At 59.8% G+C, this 17,285-nt stretch overlaps 1 protein-coding gene across 4 annotated transcripts in view; it reads left to right on the forward strand.

The window, feature by feature from the left end:
• The window catches only part of INPP5A (inositol polyphosphate-5-phosphatase A), a 179,044-nt gene that overhangs the window by 79,624 nt on the left and 82,135 nt on the right, over positions 1-17,285 (forward strand). For all 4 annotated transcript variants that reach the window (XM_082611844.1, XM_082611845.1, XM_082611846.1 and 1 more), the window contains exons 3-4: positions 2,266-2,366; positions 5,848-5,935. In XM_082611844.1, coding sequence (XP_082467970.1) covers positions 2,266-2,366; positions 5,848-5,935 — 189 coding nt within the window. The remainder of the gene's footprint in view (positions 1-2,265; positions 2,367-5,847; positions 5,936-17,285) is intronic.

The raw sequence follows: 17,285 nt of genomic DNA on the forward strand, positions 1-17,285 counted from the left end.
CCTTTGCATCCAGGCTTCAGGCCCGGAGACCATTCTGCAGTCTTTTCTGGTTGGTGAATGTGATTTGCTGCATGGACGCCCCTGGAATTCCTGAACTTTGTCTTGTGATCATTCCATGCCAGCAAGGGCTGCACGGGGAGCATCGTGTGTGAGGGCGCCTGCCAGGGGGCCGCCGGCGGGTGGCATCCAGCTTGTCTCGGAGTCTGTGTTTTAGAGCCTGCGCGGAGCAGGACTGAGCTCGCACGAGGCGAGCCGCCTGTTCCCCGCTCCCCCCCGGGCAGGGCTGTGGCGCCGCCCGCTGGGGAAACGTCTGGGCCTGTTCTGGTCCCCGTCCCCGAGAGCCTGAGCCCTGAGGCTGGTGACCAGGGACAGAGAGAGTCCACGCCTGTGTTCAGTGGGAGGCGGAAGCACCCCGGTGGGCGCCCCGTAAACCCGCTTAAGCGGAGCATAGGGTGCGAGCCAGGGCAGGCCGCTCTACCCGCGGGTATCGCCTTTCCCACGCGGCTGAAAAGTACACTTTCCGGTCTGAACTTTCCTCCTGTTTAAAGAACCTCCCCGTCTTGGGGATTGTGTTTTGATGTCACAGCTGGAGCAGGACCAGGTCCAGTCACTCTCCCCGAGGCTGGATGTGCTGCTTGCTGTCCGCGGGTCAGGGGCAGCTACTGCTGGGCAGTGCTTCCTTCTGAGACTCGCAGAAGCGTGGCTCCCAGGGCCTGATGCCCTGCGTCCTCTGTCCCCGTGGCCAACTTTCCGGCGTGGCCTGGCTGAACCCTAGATGCAGCCGCTTCCCATCAGGGACCACACAGCCGTTGTTCCCAGAGCACCCATCTCCGCAAGGCCCGTTGGATGCAGCCCTCACCTGTCCACGTGCACTGACCTCTGGGCAGGACGCAGTGGTGGCCGAGGTCGGGTTCAGGCGCTGACACTGTGGCCTTAGGCGCGGATGGCCTTGTGTAGGGGACCTGCCTCTGGGATGGCGGGCTTGGGGAGGGACGAGGTAGTTATGTGGGTTTTGGTGAGGGCTTCAGAGCCGGCAGTGTTGCCGTGTCAGCAGGTACCAGGGAGGGGGCGGAGAAGCGCAGAGCCTAGGAAGGGCGGGGGGGTGGGCGCAGGCGGGGACAGGCAGCCTCTCGGCCTCCAAGTGCCCTGCCTGGCCTCCTGGTATGTCTCCATCGCTGCCCTTGGCCGTCGGGTCCCAGCGGCCCCTCTCCACTCCCAGGAGCCCTTGCCCTTGCTGCTCCCCAGGCTGTGCTGACGCCCCCGGTGCACGTCCTGGCACGGCTGCCTCGTCACCGCTGTCCCTGGCGCCCCGGGAGGGCAGGGCTGTGGGTGCCTGGCCCCCTCGTGAGCACGTGTGGGTCGACACCTGCTCAGGTGACCTGTGGGTTGCCCTGAGACGCCTAATGTGGCTTACTGCAGGGGTGAGATGGAGGTCTGTGCCACCGCCTGGGGGTGGCTGGGTCCGTGCTGGGTTGGATGTGGGCAGCGGGGGGCAGCTGGACAGTGCTCTCGGGACCATCCCTGTGAGCTTCCTGGAGGAGCCGCTGGGGGGTTCAGCGGCTGCAGCTTCGAGGACGACTCCAGGTCGAATGGCCGAAGTGTGGGCAGGTTGGGCGCTCCCTCGGGGCCAGTTTAGTCGGAGCCCAGCGGGCAGGGGACCCCGGCGACCAGGGAGACGCGGCGGGCCTGGCCCTGTGGGCTGTGGTGGGCGGGCAGCGCTGAGAGGATGTGGGCCAAGCTGGCTCCGCTGCCCAGGGACCGCGTGGCTGGACTGGGTCCCGCTGGTGGCCGCAGCCGTGTCCCGTGCCCCGTGTCCAGCCTGCCCCGTGGGGCTGGGGAAGGGATGTGCACGCCGGGCGTGAGTTGGCGTCAGCTCCTTGCATGGCCAGCTTTGCTCCCTCCCGGACGGTGAGAGACGTGCGCGCACACACATGCACAGCACTGACATGCACACGACACGTGTGTGCTTGCATCCTCATGGGGGCCATAGTAGCATCAGTGATGGCTGGCCTCACACGTGAGGTTAGGATGCGTGTTTGTTCCTCTGGGCCTTTGCAGGTGCCCTGCAGCTGACACGTGGGACTCTGTAGTTGGGAGGAAACGCCCAGATTGCTGAGGAAGGTTCTGAGGAGTTGTGAATCCTTTCTGAGGATTTGTAGTAACGGGGAGGGAATGGCCCTGGGGACCGAGATGCTCAGGATTTGTGGGGAAAGCACTGTGGCAGGAGCCCCGCGAGGCCTGACGCTGCCGTGTGTTCCTCCCCAGGTCGTGCACACGCACAGGCCGCACTTCCTGGCCCTGCACTGCCAGGAGTTCGGAGGGAAGAACTATGAAGCCTCCATGTCGCACGTGGACAAGTTCGTCAGGTACGTCCTGGGGCAGCCGCTTGTCCCTCTGCTTCCTCCTGGGGTGGGGGGCACGCTCGTGTGAGCGTGAGGCCTGGGGTGGGGTGACAGCACCCCCCGGGTCCAGGCCGAGATGCGGTCACGTGGCCTGATGGCTGTGAGCCTGCTGCTTCTGCTACTGCTGCGGCCGGGGACAGACGGGGCTGATGTCCACGCAGCAGCTCACAGCTTTCCTGTCACAGTGGGACGGGCACAGAGCACCATCGTCGGTGTGGCTTTGTGGACGGCGGGCCTGCCTGGCACCGCACGGGAAGCGAGGGCCCGGGCCTCGGGAAGTGGACGCAGGGGCGGTGGCAGGACAGGTGGGACGGCAGGCCTGGGCCAAGAGGCTGCGTGCCGGACAGCCCCGGGTATCGGCAGCCGCCGGAGCATCCTTCCTGCCTCTGGCCCCAGTGCCTGGGGCACCCTCTCTGCACGGTGTCCCCTGCAATGTGGCCCTGTCCTCCCCGACCCCGGACCCCGGGCCCCGTGACTTCTCCCACCGGCGGAGTGTGGGGTTGTGACACGTGCCACTCGTGAGGCTGGTCGCTGAAGGCGGCTGTGGGTGGGGTGGGCCGGGGCCACGTGTGGTGTGCAGGTCTGCGGGTGGGTGGCCTCTATACGCTCTCAGCCTGGGGCCCCGTCCGAGGCTGAGTCCAGCTGCTGTCCCAGGCCTCGGCCCCTGTCACAGTCCCCAGTGGCGTGGAATGACACAAGCCATCCGTGTTTTCAGCTGTCAAATTCTGGGGTCCTTTGTTAAAAGGCAAATTTTTAAAAGCTGCCAGACTTTCCCCAAATAATCTATAACTTAAGGCAATTTCAATGAAAATGTTTTCTTGGCACTTAAACTAACACTAGAATTAATATGGAGGCGCAGAGAGGCGGGACTGGCTGCAGTCCTTCTGAGGCACAGCAAGCGGGGTGTCCTCAACTCCCCCGGCCCGAGGGCCTCCTGTGTGTGTGTGTGTGTGCGTGTGCGGGCGGCACCTAGATGCGTGGCAGCGGAGCTCCTGCCCCGCTTCACCCCAGTGTGCAGCAGGTGGCAGCTGGGTCAGGGGGTGGTACCACTGGTGTCCTGGGCCAGGAAACCCTGAAGCTGGGTCCCCAGCTCATTGCAGTCCTCTCCACACACAGGGATGAATTTCAGTTATCACCGAGTCAATGTAAAAGGCCCGAGGACAATTCGAGAGTAAAGTGTAGGAGAGCATCTAGGGAGAGATTTCTTTAAAAAGGTGCAAAAGTGCAGCCCGCAAGAGGAAAGACTGACGCATCTGACCATGTTGAAGTTAAAAGCTTTATCCAAAGACACTACAAACAAAGTAAAAGTTTAGCCACACTTGGGAAAAGATATCCGCAACATACTTTACTGACAGAAATCGTCAGTATTTAAATATATAAAGAACTGCAGTAAGTCAGGAAGAAAAGAACCCCTTTGGAGAAGCTGGGCACATCAGCGACAAGCACACTCAGGTGGGGGGCAGCGCCTGGCAGGGCCGTGCGTCCGAGCTCGCGGGATCCCACGGCTGCCGTCCCCTGCCGTCCCCCTGCTGTCGTCGGAGATGTTTTCCTCCTGCCTGTGCTCTGCGTCCCATACATGTTGTTATTTTTGCTTAAAACAGTCAGTTGCCTCTTGAAAAGGTTAAAAAGTGAGAGAACATGTCACCTGCTTGACTAGTCCCCTGCCCCTCCCGGGGTGAGTCCTTCTCCGTACAGTCAGCTTTCTCTCCAGCACCATTTTCCTTCAGCCTGAGAACTTGAACATTTATCTCAACACAAGTTGCTGCTGGTCAATTCTCTCAGCTTTTGTTTATCTGAAAAAAGTCTTTGTCTTTGTTTTTGAAAGATACTTTTGTTGTAAACAGAATTCTAGCTGGTCCATTTTGTTCCTTTCAGTGCTTTAAGGATATTGTTCCATTGTTTTCGGTGTGCCATTGTCCCTGAGGAGAATCGGGCTGTTGTTCTCGTCTTAATTTTCTGTATATAGTGTGTCTTTTTTCTGACTGCTAAGTTTGTCTTTCTAGCTGGTTAGCAGCAACTTGATTGTTTTGCTTTAGTTTGATTTTCTTTGTGTTTATTTTGCTTGCGGTTCTTTGAGCTTTTTCAACCTGTAGGTTTATGACTTTACTGAGATTTGGGGAAAGCTTTTGCGTGCTTTCTTCCCTTCTCTTTTGTTCTTGGACTCTGGCTTCCTGATGGTAGACTGTCACACAGGTCTCTACAGCTCTTTCAGTTTTTTTTTTTTTTTTAAGTCCATTTTTCCTCTTTGCTCCAGTTTGGATGGCTGTGTCTGTTCTTCTTTACGTTTTAATCTGCTGTTAGGCCTATTCAGTGAATTTATTTCTGATGCTGTATTTTTCAGCTCTAGAACTTTCAGTTGTATCCATGTTTTCCTGTAAATCTTTGGTTACATTTCTAATAGCTGTTTCAAGTTTCTTTTCAGCCAACTCCATCATTTCGACATCTGTTTCTATTGCCGTTTTTTGTAGATTCTGGGCCCTATTTGTTGCTTCTTCAACATGTCAGTAATTTTGATTCTGCTGCTGTGTGTGTTTCGTGTCTGCGTCTTGCCTCGCCCCCTAAAGCATGTTGGGGTTCATCCCAGCAGGCAGGTAGGTGCTTGAGGACTGCTTGGATCCCCTCGAGGCTTCTCTTCTTCCTTCCCCTCTGTCCTGCTCCCTCCTGCCGTCCTCACTGTCCCTCCTGAAAGCTGGAGCCCCTCTTCCTCCTGCCCTGGGTGCTGGCTGCTCACACGGCACCCATGTCCTCCACCCCCTGCCAGGGCGCTGGTTATAGGGGGGGGTCAGGTGCCTCTGTCCATCCGGCGCCATCACAGAACTCGAGGGTGCACGGCAGCTCTGTCCTGGCCATGTCTGTAGAGATGGCGGCGAGGTCGCCTGCTGAAGGCTCTTCTGGTGACAAAGTGTGGCCGTGAGGTGTGCAGTCAGGGCTGGAGCCTGTTCATAAGGGACGTCTGGAGACCCTTCCCTCCTTCTTGCTGCAAAGCCTTGGCCACTTGGTCACGGTCCTCAGCTTCTCTCCCATGAGGAGTGAATGTGGGCGGGACTGCCCAGGCCTGGGGGCGCCTGTGTGGCCTCTGTGAGGACCGGGCGCAAACAGCCAGGACGCCCCACAGGCTGTGGACTCAAACTTTCCTGGCGTGTGGCCCTGGGTGAGTTCCCAGTGTCAGCTTCCCGAGGGGCCCCCATCCTGCTCATCTCACGGCCGGCATGGAGCGGCCTGCGCGGAGGGCGCATAGTGGGTCTCAGTTTATGCCACCTTCGCCTCTCTTCCCCCTCCCCCCTCCCCCCTCCCCCCTTCCTTCCTTCCCCGCCGTTGCTGTTGTTTTCAGGACAACGTAAAGCATGGTTTCTAAGCTGCCATTCCTGTGCTTTGTAAGCGCTCCTATAAGAGGGTGCAGTGTCCGTGTGGCTGTGCGTTAAACAGCTCCCTCTTTGCCTTCCAGAGAACTGCTGTCCAGTGATGCGATGAAAGAGTACAACAGGGCGCGGGTCTACCTGGATGAAAACTACAAGTCCCAGGAGCACTTCACGGTGAGCACTCTTTCCTTCCGTGGAGTAAGCATTGGACAAGCCAAGCGTCTGCTGGAGCTGCCATCCTCTGATTACGTAAAGAGGCTCGGTGGCCAGCTCTGTCACGGGCACAGGCAGCCGTGCGTGAATTACAGTGCGACAGTGGTCTGGGGGATGGCGGATGCCCGGGGAAGCAGCCCCGGCTGACATGGTGGCCGCGGGTGTGCCGGGTGCAGGGCCAGGCAGGGGCATCTCGGAGCAGCGAGGTTGGCTGGTGTTGAGTGGCCGTTGCTGGTGGGAGGCTCTCGCTGTGTTTGGGGAGCCCTGAGGCCGCCTGTGTTCCTTTGTGTCGTGTGTCATCTGTCCTCCGCGGCCTTCCCCTCACGCCGTCCCCTGCTTCAGGTGCAGGTGCTGGTTGCTGGGTCCCCTCCTCGAGGCATCCCTGACCCAGGGATCTGGCAGCAGGTGACCGTATGCCCGCTGCCTGGACCGGGGCTTGCGTGCGGGGAGTGGGGGCTGGGAAGAGCGTCCTGCATAGAGCGGCCAGGGCAGAGGTGCCACTGCGCTTCCCCTCTGCTTAGAGAGGCTCCTGCCAGGTTTCAGTCCTTAAATTCGGGGCGTCTGATGCCAGTTATGAGGTAGTCACGGACTGCAGATTCGTGTCTCTGCCTTTAGCTGCATCTGCAAGATCCTGCATCCCGGGGTCTTGCCTCTGCCACACTGCTCGGCCGGGGGACCCTCCCCGCATTCGCAGGGGCCTCACCCCACGGTGGCGGGCCCACCAAGGCCTCGAGGGCGGGGACACAGCCCCCCTCTCTCTCCCATTTCTCCCCGAGGGCTCCCTCTCCGCAGCTCATCCTGCAAATAAAAATGCTTTCCCCAAGTGGGACTTATTCAGATGAAAACTGCAGCGTCTGGAATGAGAACCACACCGTTATCAGCAGGTTAGGGCCACACCGTCAGGAAGAGCTCCCTGAAGGGCCGCAGCCGCAGGAGGTGTGGAGAAAGAAGGACTTGGCGATGGGCGTCGCCCAGTGCCAGGGCGTCAGGTGGTGTCTCTGGAGCGCCAGGAGGGCTGGGAGAGGAAAGGGCTTGAAAAGGTCATGGCTGGGATCTGTCAGAGTTTGATACAATATGTAAACCCCATAGATCCAGTCACTGTGACAAGCGTCAGGCGGTCAGCATCGTCCCCGGGTTGCTGCTGGTGGGTTAGCGGGGCCCCTCGTCGCCTCCTCCTCTCAGAGGCCTCGGTCCCTGCTCGGCCAGTAGAGACGCCATGGCCCACTGTGACCCTGGTCGCCTCTGCCTCGTGGACACCATGCTCGGGTCCTCACAGTCTCCTTTAGGTGGCAAGATGGGTATTTTACAAGTAAAAGGATGAAGAAAAAGACCATCCACATGGGTTCTGAGAAGGTAGGAGTGGCCAAGTTGATATTGAAGGAGCCTTCAGAGCGAGGGCTGTGACGGGGCCAGGGCGCAGGGGGCAGCTCCCTAAGGGGATGTGGCAGCCCATCGTGTGGGTACCCGTGTCAGAGCTACGTGGGCGGGAAAGCTGGCACAGTCCCTGACAGCCGGCGTGAGCTCACGGGCCTCCGTGGGACACGGGGCTGGCGGCTGCACGCGCAGCCCTGGGACGTGGACAGGGCATGTGGCATGTGGCACGTGGCATGCCAAGGGGCGAGGTGGGGCTGTTGGCCTCCACTCTCATCCCTGGGAAGGTGAGTCTTGCTCTGACGTTTGTCGGGGTGGGTGCAGGGTCTCCTGTGGTTGGGAGGGGGGTCTGTCCCGAGGACTCAGGCGTTCCCACCCTGGCGGCCAGAGCACAGGCGGTCTGGGGCCTGGACGAGTCTTGGCCTGTGTGTGCACATGGAACATTCCACACACTGAAATCTGACCCGAAAACGCAGCTCAGCACGTGTGGGAGATTGAGGTCACACAGAGGAACTAAATTAGGAGTAAATAAAAACGGTATCTGGAAAAGTCCCAAATATTTGGAAATAAACAAGAAACTTGTAAATAACCCATGAGTCATAAAGGACATTAGAAATTATTTCCAATTACACGAAAAACAAACAAAAAACCTTCAAAATTTGTGAGATGCACCTAAAGTAGTGCTTAGAGGGAAATTTCTAGCATCAAATACTTACATTAGAAGTTTTTAAAATGAAGAGCAAATTTAACTAACGCCCGCACTAGAAAGGAAATCATAAAATAAGACAGAAATCAGTGAAATAGAAAATAGAATATTAGAGAAAATCAACGAAATCAAACTGATTTCTCAGAAAGGCTGACATATCTGATACGCCTTCCCCAGTGGACCAGAGACTGAGGCAGGGGTGGGTGGCCGAGGGAGAGTGGAGGCGTTTGTTTCCCTGGGGTGGAGGCCATCCTTCCGCTGAGGGAGTTATTCTGGCGCCGGCCTCCGTGCCCCACGGGGCTCTATGTGCGCTTGGGGCTGAGTCAACAGTGAAGTGTGGGTATCAGCTTGTTAGTGGACGCCGGGGCCTTGGTTCTTGTGCACAAGGAAGGCCAGGAGCTCCCACTGTCTCTGTCTGTGGAAGTTTTCCATAGTTTTTTGAAATGCTGAGTTTTCTAGTTCTCTGTGGTCTGTTTTGTGTCACCTGTCGTGACATGCTGATGTAAAACCTGCGTCTCTCCTCCAGCCAAATGGTTGGTGGGCTGAGAAAAGGTTTGTGTTGGAGGCGCCTGGGGGCTGAGAGCTCCATTTTGGTCTTGCTCATCCCTGGAGATTTATCTTAAAATGTGATTTCACAGTTTGCAACGGAATACAGAAACTTGCCAGAGCATTCCCGTCACTCAGCAGCTTCACTGGAGAAGTAGCTGTCTTGCAAACTGTTGTGTATAAGGCTGGTCATCAAAAATTATGTGATAACAAAAGTTGGAAGTAATTTTAAGTACCCAGGATTGGGTATTTTTACACTGTGGACCAGCCACATGGTGGAGTAATCTGCAACCACTGCAGACACTACAGATGACACGCCCGGAAGATCTTCCTGTCCGGTTGGTGCATTGAGGTACCTAAGGACGATATTACATCCAGTCTGTTCTTCCACGAGTCGACTGTCACATTTACATCTGAGACCAGGGTGCATCTAACAGCCACAGCATCTCTCAATTAGAACCGGCAGTGTTTTCCTCTCTTGGTCTTAAGTACGCTGATGGCACGTTAGTCGGTGACAGGGCCATCCTGCTTGGTTCCAGTCTGGGATGGCGCTCGGGGCTGGCGCCTCCCTGGGCAGGACTGACCCTGCACGGGACAGCACCGCAGCAGACATGGGGATAAGCCCAGGTCTGAGGCCCTGAGACTGTGGCTCCAGGTGTCTGCAGGACTGGACAGTGTCTGGGAGTTGAGGATGAAGGTCCAGCCTGCCCAAGGAGGGGTGGGTGTGTTGGCTGGCTCTGCGAGGCTGTGGCCTGGCTTGCCTTCCAGGGTTGCTGTCCTGCCGGCGGTCCCCTCCTGCAACCACAGTCCAGTGCGGGCATGTTTCCCGGGGCGGGGGGTGGGGTGGGAATGGCCAGCGGTGCTCCACGCTCCGGGTCTGGACCTCATCCCAGACTCTTCCCCCGGGGAGGCGTGTGCTTGTCACCCGTCTCCTGACTGGGACCGTAATGGCTTGTGATAAAATCCTGCTTGGCCCTGGCCATGCGGCCCCGGCCCCGTCGTGCTCGTCCATGGCCCCTTCAGCGTGTCGTGCGTGGAACCGCCTTTGCCAGGTCCCCTGGACGTCCTGTTGGAGGGGACCTGGGCAGCGCTGTCCAGGTACATGGCCACCCTCTCGCCCCAGCCTGGTGGCCTCTGGCTGTCAGAGGGAGGAAAATTTAATTTTTACAAAATTAATAGTATTGGAGCAATATTTTTAGCTGAGTGTGGTTCAAATAATAGGCCATTAATTGAAAAAGGAAATTGAAATGAATTTATCTTGTACATAAATGCTGTCACAGGTATTAATAGGCATCAGAAAATCGCAGCTGTTCCCAGAAAGAGCTGAACCTGCAGCTGCACCTGCTGATGAGCATAATGGTGGGGGGCTCACGGAAACATGGGAGGCTGTGTGTCCTGGGGGTCGGCGTCCTGGGGGGCTGTGTCCTGGGGGTCAGCTTCCTGGGGGGCTGTGTCCTGGCGGTCGGCGTCCTGGGGGGTTGTGTCCTGAGGGTCGGCGTCCTGGGGGGTTGTATGTCCTGGGGGTCGGCGTCCTGGGGGTCGGCGTCCTGGGGGGCTGTGTCCTGGGGGTCGGCGTCCTGGGGGTGCTCTGGGCCAGCAGGGTCTGCAGCCTAGAGGAGCTGTGGCTGGGTGGGCAGCGAGCTGGGGGGCTGTGTCCTTGGGGGCAGTGGCACACCAGGAGCCTGCAGATGCTCATCTTCACCAGGAGATGGCGGCAACGCAGCATTTCCCATCCCGAGCAGGAGCTGCTCAAAGGGCAAGTTTTAGACTTAAATAAAATGATTATGGGAAGTTTTGTCTGCTCCTAAGAACCATCCCGAGTGGCCACTCACTTAAGCACGTGGCTCGTCTGGTCTCCTCAGGCCTGAGGAGGCAGAGTGTCCCCCACTGGGCGTCCTGCCGCAGGCCACCCTCCCTCAGGCCTTGCCCGTTGGCCGGGTCCCTGCCCGCCTGCGTGTCCTTCGGGAAAGTCGAGTTGGAAGTCTGTTCGTTCAGAGGTGCCACCAGCCTGGCGTGCTGACATCGCCCGTCCCGCTCCCGGGAACTCATTGACCGCCATCATGGGCCAAGGACCTGGCCCCGGGCGTGGACAGAGCCACGGGTGAGCCGGACGGGACGGGACGGAGGGAGCTCGCGGGCTGCTGCGGCGCCTCAGATCCCGGCCCCCCCTCGTCTCTGGGCACCGGCCACCTTGGTGTGCTTGGGGTTGGCCCTCTGATGACTGTGTCTTCCTCCTCAAATCCAGAGTCCGGGAGCAGCAGCCTGTTCCCTGTGCTGCCCGGGGCCTGGGCTGGTGCCAGCGCGTGCCGGTGCTCGGCAGACGTGCTCTGAGCAGGGAAGGAGGCGTCCTGGGGCAGAGGGGCCAGGATGCAGTGGTGGGTTGGATGTGGATGCCCCGGGCGCCCCCAACGTGGGTCCAGAGACACGGATGCACCACTGTGAGCTCACGGGGGGTGCCGGCCTGAGGACAGACCTCGAGGCCATCGGGGTGTACGTGCATTGAAGACCGCGGGTTGGGCGAGTTTCCCCGAGAGGAGGCTGGGAAGACAGAAGGCTCATGCGGGGCATAGTTGGGGAGGTGGGGGCAGGGGCGGGCTGGAGGGCACGCGACAGTGAAGGAGAACCCCCGAGGGAGGGGCTGCCCCCCAGGCACCCGCCCTCCCCGGCCCCGCCCCCTGCCCAAGGCTACCGGAGCGGAAGTGGGCTTCTGGGCGGGGCGCCCAGCAGAGGAAGGGTGGGGCTGTGCAGCCAGCGCCCTGGACGGCCTGCACCCAAGCGGTTTCCGTGGTGAGGTGGTAAACACCGTCTCCTGGCTGACGTCGACGCCCGACATCCCCCAGTGATTTTGTGTTTGCCTGAAGGAGGCAAGGTGGCCCAGTTTAATCCCCCGGTGAGAGTTCAGACGCGGGTTCTGTTCCCGCCATGCCAGGTGCGCTCACGGAAGGTGACCGTCTCCAGGGTCGTGTTCACGGCAAGCAGGAGTGCCCAGAAGGGGGCGCTCCAGTGAGCCCCTTGCGGGGTCCCTTGAGGTGTGACTGCGGGGGACCCGCAAGGCCTGACCCACCCGCTCCCTGTTCCCATGGCGGCTCCCGAGTCCCTCCCAGGCACCACGTGGTGAGATGAGCCCGGTTATTGTTGGGATGCCACGCGTGGGGTGAGGCCAGGGGCCACGTCCCGCTCACCCGGCTGATCCTCACCTGTGCCTGTAGGACGTTTGCAGACACAGAGGAGGGGGGACTTCCCTGCCTGCTGGTCCAGTGGTTAAGACTCTGCGCTTCCAGCGCAAGGGGTGCGGGTTCGATCCCTGGTCAGAGAACTAGATCCCACGTGCTTGGCAGGCAAAAAACCAAAACATAAAACAGAAGCAATATTGTAACAAATTCAATAAAGACTTTAAAAATGGTCCACGTGAAAAAAAAAATCTTAAACAAAACATGCCTTTAAAAAGAAAAATGCAGAGGAGACCAAGAGAAGGGGGCATGGCTGTCGCTCAGCCGTCCCTCCTGGACCGCGATGGTGCCGCGTTCTGCAGGCCCGCGTCCCGAGGAAGGTGGCTGCCACCCCGACGCACCCTCCGTCCTGCTCTTTCCCTCCTCCGTCCCCTGCAGGTACCGCAGGCCCTTTGCACCAGCCCTGCCCTCCCTGGGCGCCCTTGCTTCGCAGGCCCCGTGGACTGGCTGCCCCAGGAGAGGTCAGAAGTGCTAGCCGTCCTCCTCCTGGGCCTCTCCCTTCCCTCCTCCCTCCAAGGCCCCTCCTTGTCATACGCACATCCTGCCCCTTCCCAGGGCCTGGCTCCCCGCGTCTGCGTCTGTCATGCGTGCTCGTGACCGAAGCGTCAGCAGTGGCAGTGTGAGCACCACCCCCTGTACATCATTGGATTTAACCATGGAGTCCGGTGGAAGAGCGTTAATAGTCAGGCACGTGATGTGAATCTGTGACTTTGTCAGAAAAGTGATTCGTACAAGAATGCTTGGAAGAAACCTTCTCAGTTACAAGGGTTGGGCCCCAAGATGGGTTGGGACTTTCCTCAGAGGAAGGAGCCTGGGCTGTTTATCAGTGTAAATTCAGGGCTTCTCAGGGCTGGTGAAGGCTCCAAGCAGGCACAGCCAGTGGCCACTCACGTGCCCCCCTCACCTGGGGACCCCGCATCCTCCCCCCTCACCTGGTCACCTGTGATGAAGAAGAGGAGGAGAATGGGGTAGGCGCCTTGCTCCCGAGGCAGGACATGCAGCCTGGCCCAGAGACCCCAACATGCAGTACCAGAGGGGCCACCTGAGGGGTGGGACTGACTCAAGTCCCTGGGGAGCCCCCCAGTACAGAGGGTTGGTGCTCTGAGCACGTGAGGTGCAGGCGCAGACCCTTGCTTGGTTTTCTCCCTGAAGCACCTGCTGGTGGAGCAGCTGGCAGCCACGGGCATCAGCTCCAGCCTGCTGGGCAGGACCCCCCAGAGCCTCCCGACCTGGCCAGCTCGGGCGACTGGGCGGGGAGCCTGGAGGGCGTTGCCCCCTCAGAGGGCGGGCGGCCCCCACCGTCTCTGCGGCGGGGCGGGCATGGGGGTCTGTGTGTGCCCCGAGGAGGTCCTCGCCCTGGAGGGTCCGTCCGCGCTCCCACTCACTCCACTGTCCACGCTGCTGGCTCCTGGGCCCAGGACCCTCTGAAGGCAGCTCACCAACAAAACAGTTCCCTCTTCTTCCTTCTCCTCCCTGATTTGGGGGCTCCTTCCCCTCCTCACCGGGGGAGCACAAGTCTGAAGGGTCCGCGCTGGCCTCGGTGGTCTCCTTCTGCAGGAGGGTCTGGGCCTGCCTTCCAGCCGTGGCGGCAGCTGCTCTTCTCCGTCGTGTCCCAGGGCCCTCCCCGCCCCTCGGTGGCCCAGTGCCCGTGCAGGGGGCAGGCCGGAAGCCACGCTCCTTCCGAGGAGACGCCCTCCTGGACCCGCCTGGTTCCTTGCTCCGAGACCCGCCCCTTCCCTGTCTCCGCTCTCCTGGATAAGATCTTCGGGGAAATTTATAGGAAAGTAATGGAGCTACTGATGTCCTCTGATCCAGGGAAGGGGAGCAGGGCAAGTGCATCCTGATGAGGAAACCGACCTGCTTTGGGGGCCCCTCCGGCCCCGCCCCGTCTCCCAGCCTCTCGCCCTGCCTGTGGTCCAGACAGGCCTGATAAAGTGAGGGAAGCAAGATTGGTTTTCCGAGGGCACCGGGCCCTCCACGCTCAGCTAAATCACGGCTGTCGGCCTCGGGGGTGGGGGACGGCCGCTCCCGCTGCGGCCCCTGCAGCCCCGTGGGACGTGGTGATGTGCGGCCGGGCAGCGGCAGGGGCTGCAGGGAAGGTGAAGCTGTCATATCGATCTTTTTCGCACTAAAATATGAGCCACTTCACTCTGCTCCCCGCTGCTGTGATGTGAACAATAATAACTTGGATCCAAATTAAAAATATTGATCTCTGGAAGGTGCTGAAAGTAAATAAACACCTTCCGAAGTTTTCGGGTCAGCCGAGAGACGGCACTCAGCAATAAATGTGTCCGCATGCCAGAGTCCAGGGTTCTTGATCTGTTTTTTCTTTAAATTGATTTTTCATTATTTACTTCCTAAAAGTGTTGGAATTTGGTCCTCAACTGTTAAATCCCAGTGTTTGGGCAAATTATTTCTTTGGGACTTACGAGGTGCGCCTAATCCACTTGTTCATTGATTGATTGATTTTTGACTCAATAAGCTTGCAGCCTGGGCCTTATTTAGGGCTTCCGTCATAATTTTTTATGCATTTAGGCTCGGCTTTTTTATTTCCCTCTAACGGATGAGCTGGCGTTGGGCTATGAAGCGGGGAGGACAGTTGCCAGGCTAGTTGGATCTGGCTGTGCGTCCGCGGAGCTGGGCGTGTCCTGGCTGAGGGCCAGCGGTGGGGCAGAGCCCTCGGGGCCTCTGAAAACCCACTTGCCCACCGGGGTGTGACCCCGGGGGTCCAGAGCCGTCTGCAACCATGCGGCTTAAGTCTTGGACGCGGTGATCTTCCGGGAGCCCAGGAGACGCCAGGCCGGGTGCTTCCGGAGGCTCTCCTCTCCAGAGGCTCCGAAAGCTTGGGCGCATCGGGTCGCCGCACAGTCTGGGTCCGCGGGCCTGGCAGGAAGGCGGGAGGGCTGGGGACTGGGGGCCCCTCGGGAAGGACAGAGGAAGTGCTGTGTGGCGCCTTCTGTGGGGCCGTCGTGAGGTGAAAACTCACCTGGGAAGACCGCAGACTTCAAACGCGTCTCATGGCCGACAGCGGGCCCTGCTGCCCGAGAGCCCTGGCCGTTCCCACTGGTGGCTGGAACAGGGCACCGCCAGGCGCGGGAGCTCCCTGGGCTGGACCCCGGGGCGGCAGGAAGAAGGGGGCGGTGCGCTGCCCCACCCCGTGCTCTGTGTGCCCAAGGCCACCGTGCGGCCCTAAGTTCCAGGAGGGCCCCTGTGTGCCTGCTCGCGGCCGTGGGAAGCAGTGGCTGCAGGTCCTGTGTGGGCCGTCCCACAGGTGATGCTGAGTGCTGGTGACACGGAAAGCACGTGTGCAGGGCCCCGTGTCTGCTCCAGTGGAGCCCTCCATGGAAGGCCTCTCCCGGGATCCTCACGCGGCCCACCGTTGCCCACACTGGGTGGAGGAGGTGGCCAAGGCCGTGGAGGCTTCCCTGCCTCACCTGGACTTGAATCCCAGGCCATGAGGCTGCCTCAGTGCCTTGCCCGAGAGCTGGGGTCCTGACTGCCGCCCAGGCCGGAGACATTCTGAGAGTGGCTGGCGTGCTGGCCAGAGGGAAGGAGGGCCACTGGCTGGGGCACGGAGGTGTCACTGGGTCCCGCAGAGGACAGAGCCCTCGGGGGTCTAGGCGGGCCTGTTTGGGAGGGATGGAGGGTCCAGGAGGAAGGAACTGCTTTTCTCAATCCTGTTTGGAGGTGGTGGAGTGAGGGGGACGTGGCAATAGCTGCTGTACCAGCATGGTGGCCGGGTGCAGGACCCCAGGTGTGGCGTCGGCCAGTCGGGGTTTTGGATGGGAGGTGGGAGGAGCCCTGCCATCCTGGACACGTGGCCTGCCCTCTGGGGGCTGAGATGACCCCTCTCTAACAGGGAGCTTGTCCGAGTGCCAGACACCCCTGAGTGTCCAGTCCTGGGTCCTGTTTTCCAGCCATAATGCCCATTTCTGGAGCACTGGTACCTGCCCCTCGCTTTGGGCACCACTTCCCCCCAGAAGCCCCATTTCAGATGAGAACATGTGTCTCGGAGGATGGCGTGCCCTTTAGGTGCACCCGGGAGGCTTGCTGGCTGCCGTAGGAAGTTTGGAACACTGCCCTCCATTTCCCACCGAAGACCAAGAAGACTGCCCGGGGGCAGCTGCAGAAGGCTCCTTGCGGCAGGCTTGGCCCAGTCCTGCTGGTGTGTCGGCACGCGCAGAGCCGAGGCCACAGGTGTCGGCCCTCTGAGAGCTGCGTCTGCTGTTCTCAGCAGGGAGCTCGAAGGTGCGGTGGAGCCTTTCAGTTTGGCTGCAGGACACGCGTGCTGTGCTCTGTGTGCCGGGCCTACTGTGGGTGCCACGGACGCAGAGACACAGGACACACGCCACGCTGCCTGCGATTCCCCATGCACTACACACAGTGCACTCACGCTCTTTGCCCTCGTGGAGCTTGCACACTCCAGTGAGCAAACATGCAGACATGCAACACTCAACCCACAGCGTGTGACATGCTGCATGTGACCCTACATGTGACCTGACATCCTCACACTCTCTGCCCTCGCGGACGCTGGGGCAAACACACAGCTGTGCAGTTGTGAGGTGTGAAGAGAGCTGATGTGCCTGTGTCTGCTGCCCGGAAGCGCCCACGGGGCCTGATGGTGACAGGAGTGGAGAGCAGGCTGCTCTGAGGATGGCATTTAGTGAGACCCTGAAGGATGTGTGGGAGTGGGTGGGGAAGGAAGGGGAAAGGGCAGTCCAGGCAGGGCAGTCATGTGGGCACAAGACCAGGGCAGACTCAGAGATGTGCCCCCTGGGCCCCTTTGGGGTGGCCTGCTGCTGGCCGTGGGGCACGTGGTCCTGGGTGGCCTCCCCTGCCTGCCTCCCCCTGAGGCCGTGTCCTGCCTGGGCAGCCCACCCTGGTGACTGAGGGAGCGAGGGCATAAAGACCCAGCACCGAAGCCCCATGGGGCAACTCTGAGGGAAGAGAGGGAAGGGCAAGGGCCAGAGGAGCAGGGGCCCTGGCAGTGCCTACTTCCAAGGCCACACTGGAAGGCAAAAGACAGACCTTAACCTCTGGCATGCCGGAATTTCCATCCAGAATTCCCATCCAGCCAGCTTATAAACGTGCAAGCAGGGAAAAATGAAAATGGTACCTCAGATATGTAAGGCCTTTTAAAATAGTATGTCCCCAGTGCCCTCTGTCAGGAAGCTTTGGTTCTCTACCCAAAGATCCAGGAAGCACAGGAAGCAGGGGTTTGAGCACAGCAGCTCCCTTGAGGGCGCGAGCAGAGAGCTCAGACGTGAGGGTTGGTTCCTCCGCCCTGACCAGGGGTCTGCTGGGCTCTTAGCAGAGGGCCGCACCTGGCTCCCTGGGCGTGAAGAGTGGACGCCCTTTCTGTTCAGCTTGGGAAACACTGATGTGTGCTCCTCTGTACTAGGCCTGATTCTCAGCTCTCAAGGGAACCCCCAGGTCAGTAGTGAAGGGAGATCCCAGG

Source organism: Mesoplodon mirus, assembly GCF_964341445.2.
Source record: "Mesoplodon mirus genome assembly, chromosome: 2".
NCBI lineage: Eukaryota > Metazoa > Chordata > Mammalia > Artiodactyla > Ziphiidae > Mesoplodon > Mesoplodon mirus.